Raw genomic sequence first — 8,258 nt, 5'->3', positions numbered from 1 at the left:
ATGTGCATCATTTTATCGGTGCATGTATATACTTATATATATACGTGTGCGTATGCATGTGGGAGGCTTCACGGTTTATGATATTTGATATATGTATTTGATCGTGTAAGTGAAAAATGAGGATAGGTGAGCTGTCTTACCAGCTCTTTTTAATAAATTCACTTATTTGACATGTCGCACACATATTGCACGGTTTATCGGATATGTTTTATGGATCTATCGTTTAGTCGCCGTGAGCGGTAGTGCTAGGCGAGGGCATCATCTGGGGTTAGGATATTCGACCCCAATGTACCGTAACACTTTGGCGATAGTGGACGATAGTAGTCGGACAACTGAGTGACTTAGTCACACGGTCATTCAGGGATTAGAACCAATGTAGTTGAGACGTATTTGGTCTAATCATTCGTGTTCGGTGTTGTTCCACTCATAAGATTTGCACCTGGTGAGGTCTACTGGTAGTTTAGGATCATATGCCAAACTCCAAACGTGATCCCGTTAGGACGCGCGAGGAGTAGAGTTTCCGGGTTTCCCTTGGGTGATTCCAGGTTGCACGGATTCTACTATATTACACGGAATAGGGCTAGTCTGTGGGGGTCCTATCTTCGCTATCACAGACAATGGGGCGTCTTGTGGTTAATGGCGACAACGTTCGGGCTATCCATGTATTGATTGTGGGAGTCGTATGGTAGGTATATGGAAGTGACCGGATGACCGTTATATTATTATGGGTTTATCAGGTCCTTCCTAGAGCCGAGGATTTTTCGGCTATTTATTGATGATGGTCTAGTGAGCTTGTTATTACGGAGCCGAGGGTATTCCGACTGCTCACTTAGACAAATGTAGTGAGCCTATGATTATGGAGCCGAGGTTATTCCCGCTGCTCACTTCGGCGTATGTATATGTATATATATGTGGATGTGCATTGTTGTCGAGTTTGATATCTTTGTTGTATCATTTCACTATTGGCATGACATGACACGTATTTTATGATTGGCGAGAATTAGACTTTATTTTAAAAATGTATGAAATGACATATTTCACGTTAGTTCTTAAAATGAATTTAATTCTAGACTGCTTTTAAGAAAAATATTTGTTTCAGGTATGCATGGCACATCCGAGACAGGGGACGTCTCGGGATATAGAAAGACGGGCTGAGTGAGGGAACTTACATCTATTGTATTATATGTAAATTTTTAATCGGAAAAATTTCTTGTTTAGGAGCGTGTTTGTAAATATTCATCAATCAGATTTTATTATATAATATTGCGCTTTTATGATTAATTTTAGCTTTAACACTGTATTGTGGGGCCCGAAGTAGGAGGTGGCTACCTCATGATGCAATGTGGCAGTAGCATTTCCAGTATGAGCCAATTAGAGGTATTACAATTGACAAATCATAGATCGGTATCATATGTTTCAACACAAATAACATATATGAAATTTGGTTGAGTTATGATTTTTTTTGCTAAAGTATTAATCCAAAAATGACCCAAAAGGCCATGCTCACCGCAAGTTAACAAAATAAAGGCAAAACAAGTGTATAAAATAATAACTTGCAATAATAAAATTCATACAAATATATTATTATTACTATTATAGAATCTTCACAAATTAGTTAAGATATTTGAAAAACTTAAAAGATGTAAAGCAAAGTAAAAACAGTGAATTTGAAGATTCAGAAAGTATATGAAAAAGTTAAAAAAAAAAAAAAAAAAAAAAAAGAGAGAGAAAAAAAAAGATGCATAAGAATTATTTTAAAATGAAAAAAAAAAAAAAGAAAAGAAAAGTAGGTTGGCTAGTGAATTCTAATTAATGTAATTAATATGATGGATGGGTAGGGTGCTAGAAATTGTGGGATTGTTTGTCCACAATTTTTTTAAACGATTTTATGTTTTTATAAAAGTTAATACTTCATCTATCTCATAACAAAATATCTATTTTTTCATTTTAGTCCGTCTCGTAATAAAAATATTTATTTTCTTTTTTTAGTAACTGTACTATCTACCTAACATTACAAATACCGTTACAACTTACAATATATTACATAAATGTCATTACTTTTATATCACACATACTAATAAAGTTATTTTAGTAATTTATACTAATATAATACTAATATTTTTAAAACTATGTAAAAAAAAAATAGATAATTTTTTTTAGACAGAGGGAGTATTTAATATAAAATATTATTTTTATATTATCGACATAATTATCTATTCTTTATATAAAAAATTTTAAAATCAAAACACTAAACAAACAAATTTGAAGCTGGTTTAATTTTTAATAATCCATGGTCTCACTAAAATTGTTCGACGAATTTAAAATAAATGTAATTAGTAAATATTAAATTATTATATAATATAAATAATTATAAATTTAAAATTAAAATAATTAAATAGTTTAACTAAAATTAAAAATATTCAAATTTTAAATGAAATTAAAAATTATATATTTATAAAAAAAAATAAAAAAATTATACAAGGGACTTTGATATGAATCGAAAATATATATAATTAACTTTTTATTGAAAAAGAAATAAAAAGACCAAAGCCGCCCGGGTTTAGCCCGCCCCATTGTTGCACCGTGGTACAAATTCAAAGAGCAAAGCCAGGTACCATTATTAATATTATGTATACACTCACTGGTCACTACTGCTACTGCTACTGCTACGATTGTACAAGTATTAATTGAGAAGACAAAAAGAAAAGTGTAAACCCTTTAATCCTTTATTCCATCAAACCAGAGCTGAGGAAAGCAAAGCAAAGCAAAGCAAATCAAATCAATCTGCAGCTGCTGGAAATCATTTGTAGCTTTATTCTTTGCTTCCTTTAAGAAAGAAGGAATTGAATTTGAATGGAAATGAAAAATGAAAATGAAGACCACATCAATAACACACTTCCCAATCCCAATTCAATTCCTTCAACCAGACAGATCGTCCTCTCTCTATCTCTGTTCGCACTGCCCCTCTTTTTGCTTCCCCCAAATCAACTTTCTAATATATAAATATAAACGTTATTGTTTTCCGTTCTCTTTACACTATATTACCAAAAAGTGTTGTGATTGAGATAACAATAATGATAATAATAATAATAATGTCATCATCCGATCCCACTTTCGCTCATAGGAGTTCAGTCAGTCAGTCAGTCAGTCAGTCAGTCAGTCAGTCATATGTAGATAGATCACTCTCTCTCTCTCTCTCTCTCTCTCTCTCTCTCAGACACACACTCGTATGATGTATGTCTGTATGTATGTACTGTGAAGAACATAAAGGTGGCTCGCTGGTCCAATTATTAGCACCTAAATTTATATTCCTCAATCTCAAGAAGAGGCCTTCGTTTCTTTTCGTCTGGGCTGATATGGAAAAAACAAAAGTTAAAGTTTTGTTTGTTTTTATATGCATTAATGCCCTTCCTCCCTCAAAAGTAGCAGCTGACAATCACTCTCACTCTCACTCTCAGATCGTACATATATACATACATCATCATAATTAATCAATCACAATTTATATAATATATATATATATATTAAAAATTTTGAATTTTAAAAAAAAAATTAATATATTTTAACAAGTTAGAAAAGATCATATACACACATACATACATGTATGTATATTAAAACTCGTCGAATGCAAATCCCACATGTTGAATATTAGTAGTATTATTTTGTTAACCCCTGTGCATAATTAATTTGTTATTGTTGTTGTTGTTGTCGTCGTCGTCGTCGTCGTCATTGTGTGTGTTGAGTACGTATCATCAAATGTTTGTGGTTGCTGTCAATGAAAGATTAGCAGTGACTGTAGGGTACCTTTTATTTTCTTCTTTATTTATACTGTTGAATATTGATCATTCATGAGCTAGGTAGCAAACCTTTACCTCTTTCTTTGCAAGAGACAGACAACATAGCTTTGGTTCACATGCCTTCAGTTCCACTTTTACACATTCGTGTTTCTTTTGAACACACTTTATACACCATACCTCACAAGACCAACTCTAACAAGAAAGGCACAACACAATTATAATAACAACATCATCCCACTTCACCACCTCACCTCTAGCTTATTAAACCCCCTCCTCATCCACAACATTCTTGGACGATCCAATGAATCATTAATTAAGAAGAAGACGCCTCATTTCATTGATTACTACTATATATCATTGTCATCGATCATATCATTGTTGCTGCTCCATTTGAATTGCTTCGGAGCAATCAACAATACACATATATAGATAGATAGTGATTGATATATAGGGTTCAATACCTACTAATTAACAGTAACAGTGGTTGGTTGTGGGTACAGAGATAGATATCAATACTAATTGATTGATACCAATAAGTTCAGTTGGCTGAGGAGGAGGAGGAGGAGCATGAAAGGCGGGGGATACAGTCTCCAGCAGTCCCTGACACCGGAAGCAGCCAATGTGGTGAAGCAGGCGGTCAGCCTGGCTCGCCGGAGAGGCCACGCCCAGGTCACCCCGCTCCACGTCGCCAGCGCCCTGCTCGCCTCTTCCACCGCCGGCCTCCTCAAGCGGGCCTGCCTGCAGTCCCATTCGCACCCCCTCCAGTACAAAGCCCTCGAGCTTTGCTTCAATGTCGCCCTCAACCGCCTCCCCACTTCTGCCTCCACCCCTCTCCTTGCCGCCCCTCACCCCCACTGCCACATCCCCCCCTCCCTCTCCAATGCTCTCGTTGCGGCCTTCAAGCGCGCTCAGGCCCACCAGCGTCGCGGCTCCATCGAGACCACCCAGCAGCAACAGCAGTCCATACTAGCCCTCAAAGTGGAGATTGAGCAGCTCGTGGTTTCCATACTCGATGACCCGAGTGTGAGTCGAGTCATGAGAGAAGCTGGCTTCTCCAGCACTCAGGTCAAGGCCAACGTCGAGAAGACCGTGTCCATTGATAAATGCAGCTCTCGGGCTAGTCCTCCCGTCAAGGCCCGACTCGGCACCAAGTGCTTAGCTGCTGCTGCTGGTCTTGAGAAGGTCGCTCTGCCTCAGACAACGCCGCCGCCCACAACAAGCTTAGCTCACTTCACATTGCCGTTATACACCAAAGCTGATGTTGGAGGAGGTGAGATCGTTGAGAATGATGATGGTGCGATGATGGGCATCCTCATCAGGGCCATGATGGACAGGAACACCAAGAACTCTGTCATTGTCGCCGAGTCTCCTGCCGTTGCTGAGAACGTAGTCAGGAAGGTGATCCAAGCATTCAACAGAAAAGACGACGCCGTCCCCGCCGACATGAGGTTCGTGCAGTTCATAAGTGTCCCGCTTTTCACCCTGAGGAACATCTCCAGGGAAGAGTTCGAAATAAGACTCGGGGAGCTGCGGTCCCTGGTGAAGTCCTACATGAATAGAGGAGTCGTTCTGTATTTGGGGGATCTCGATTGGGTGTCCAACTTCTGGTCGTCGCAAAGGGGGGGCGGCGGCGGCGGCTGCTACTGCCCAGTGGAGTACATGGTGATGGAGCTCAGCAGGATGATATGCGGGGAGAAGGAGGCCGCGGAGAACAAGAAAAGACCGCTGTGGCTCATGGGGGCTGCAACTCCGCAGACTTACGCCAAGTGCAGGCTCGGGAGGCCCTCTTTGGAGACTCTCTGGTGTCTCCACCCTCTTAGGCTGCCCGTTCCCAACTCCACCTTGGCCCTTAATCTAAGCCTTGACAGGTATGTTTCACACAAAACAAAACAAAACAAAACAAAAAATCTTCACCACTCCTACTACTTCTCTTATCCAAATTAAAATGCATTTGCACATTCATATATATAATTAGTCATGGGAATTAATGAAGCTCATCATCCGGCTAACAATTCATTCTTGCTGTGATGTATAACCAGTACCGCTGGCATGTATGATCAAGTAAAAGAGGAGGAGGACGCGGCGGCCGACGATTTTAACTGGTTGTTTCTGAAGGCTGGGATCAGGAAGCAACTTGTCTGCTGCTCAGATTGCTCGGACAACTTCAAGAAAGAAGCTCAGTCGGTCCTGATCAGTGATAGGCAAGAGCTGAGGCCATTAATTGCCTCGAGCTCGAGCCTGCCTTCATGGCTCCAACAGTGCATGGTTGAGAATAGGAAACACGACAACAGTGCTGATCAGGTTTGATGGATGGCTGATATATATATATATATATATATTTGATACCGCAGCTGATTTTTAACTCTCTTTTCAATCAACTTATTATATTTGGTTGCAGGAATGTGCCAAAATCAAGGATCTTTGCAAGAAATGGAACTCAATATGCCGTTCTGTCCACAGAAGAGCACCTCATTTTCTCTTCAACTTATCCTCGCCGTCGCCGTCGCCCTCCCCTCCTTCCTCAACCTCGACATCATCCAGTGGACATAAGAAACCTCATGATAACAAGCTCCACTACCAAAGCCTTCTAAATTGGCCTGCTATCTTTAACGAGCCAATTCGGGAATCTGACCAGCATAAAGTAGTATTTCCAAACGTGAGCGATGTCGAAGTTTCTAAACCGATATTGTTATTTCCATCATCAGCAGCAGCAGCTAAACCTGACCTCCTGTCTAACCCCAATTCAAGCCCCAACTCAGCTTCATCTAGTGAAGCAAGCCAGGAATTGGGCTATTGCCTGCAAAAGTTCAAGGAGTTCACTTCAGACAACCTGGGCATTCTTTCCAATGCATTGGAAAGGAAAGTCCCATGGCAGAGAGATATCATCCGGGACATTGCTAGTACAGTCCTTAAATGCAGGTCAGGCATGATGAGATCCGAAAGGGAAGACTGTTGGCTGTTCTTTTTAGGTGCTGATTGTGATGGGAAGGAGATTGTTGCAAGGGAGATAGCCAAGACCGTGTTTGGGTCTCATGATAGCTACATTTCCATCGGAATCGGAATCGGATCTAGCAACTATACCACAAGAGCTGATGAGGATTCGGCCGAAGAAGTGAGCAACAAGCGGGCAAGAACTAGTGAGCATGGTGGAAGCTGCCGCCCTTATGACAGATTTGTGGAGGCCGTGCAAGATAACCCGCGGCGTGTGTTCTACATCGACGATGTCGGTCATATGGACTATAGCTCTCTCAAGGGGTTCAAGAGAGCAGTGAGGAATGGACATGCGGCGCCTCATCATCCTGATGGGAAGATTGTGTTTCTGAGGGATGCCATTGTCATCTTCGGTAGTGACGAGTCATCAAGAGCTAATTGCTCTCCTCCTTGTCCTATTTCCATAGATCAGGTAGAGGTAGAGGTGGAGGTGGAGGGGGATGCTGAGAAGGGATCATCAGAAAGGACAAAAGAGGAAGACATCATCGTCAATGGAGATGGCGATGATCAGTTGAAGGAAGAGCAGCAGCAGCAGTTTGGGATCTGGGATTTGAACATCAGTGCGAGTGGCGAAGGTGAAGCAGGTGATGATGATCAGAACTATTCACTTAGTGAAAACGGGATTTTGGAGCTAGTGGATAAGCAAGTAGTGTTCACAATTCAGGTCTTGTAAAATTGAATGTGACGACCACAGAAGTTGATTATAATTAAAACACCATACTTAATTATATAAGTGTTTTAATTTTTTATCTTTTGGGGGTCTTATCTTCATTAATTATATTGGGTTATATATATGTGTATGTGTGTGTGTGTGTGTGTGTTAGTTTCTTGTTATTTTCATTATTTCGTACTCGTATGAAGGAAGGAAGGAAGGAAGGAAGGAAGGAGATGGTATTAATTTGATTGACGACTAATTCGATGAAGAAGGAGAAGAATTACGAATTTGCTGACACGGTACTACTACATATGGAATATTTCATTTCATTTTATGTCAAACCAACAGAACTTCGAGTTTAATTGAAGTTATTGTATGTATACGTGAGTTTCTTTCTGCATGCATGGCTGCAAATGATCAGTTATTTTATTATATTATGAGTTAACTAACTACACTTGATTAGTCACGGTAAGCATCTCTCACTCTCTCTCTTTCTCAATTAAACGATGAGACTTAACTCAAGAATGAATGAATTAAACTGGATATAAATATATATATATATATATTAAGTTAATTGTATAGATGGCGCCAATGCAAATGGCATAGAACTGAAGGACTGATTGAATTATTTATAGATTATATATGCATGTATATATAAGACAAGATTAGTGAAACGTGCATAATGGAGGATATTATATTATTATTATACATATATATACACATATAGTGGGATATATAGTGCACAGAGATATTACTAGTATTATATAGTTAAATTAAGTAGATGATTAAATGATGGCGATGATGATGAGAAGGTA

At 39.4% G+C, this 8,258-nt stretch overlaps 1 protein-coding gene across 1 annotated transcript; it reads left to right on the top strand.

Annotated features, from left to right (window-relative positions):
• The first annotated feature begins 3,899 nt into the window (after positions 1-3,899).
• On the top strand, positions 3,900-7,539 carry LOC127243992 (protein SMAX1-LIKE 3-like). The gene is made up of 3 exons (XM_051264264.1): positions 3,900-5,665; positions 5,837-6,098; positions 6,196-7,539. Exons 1-3 carry the CDS (start codon positions 4,365-4,367, stop codon positions 7,459-7,461), a joined length of 2,829 nt encoding a protein of 942 aa, XP_051120221.1. The 5' UTR covers positions 3,900-4,364; the 3' UTR covers positions 7,462-7,539.
• Positions 7,540-8,258: the final 719 nt, after the last annotated feature.

This window comes from Andrographis paniculata, unplaced genomic scaffold (assembly GCF_009805555.1).
Source record: "Andrographis paniculata isolate CXL003 unplaced genomic scaffold, ASM980555v1 Contig98END, whole genome shotgun sequence".
Classification (NCBI taxonomy): domain Eukaryota; kingdom Viridiplantae; phylum Streptophyta; class Magnoliopsida; order Lamiales; family Acanthaceae; genus Andrographis; species Andrographis paniculata.
Note: the sequence above shows the minus strand (reverse complement) of the source record. Positions and strands in the feature narration are given on the sequence as shown.

What these genes read in the sequence shown, in the direction of transcription:
- LOC127243992 (XM_051264264.1), top strand. Translation starts at nt 4,365, where the DNA reads ATGAAAGGCGGGGGATACAGTCTCCAGCAGTCCCTGACACCGGAAGCA. An exon ending in CTTAATCTAAGCCTTGACAG is followed by an intron (nt 5,666 to 5,836) that starts GTATGTTTCACA and finishes ATGTATAACCAG; the next exon opens with TACCGCTGGCATGTATGATC. An exon ending in ACGACAACAGTGCTGATCAG is followed by an intron (nt 6,099 to 6,195) that starts GTTTGATGGATG and finishes ATTTGGTTGCAG; the next exon opens with GAATGTGCCAAAATCAAGGA.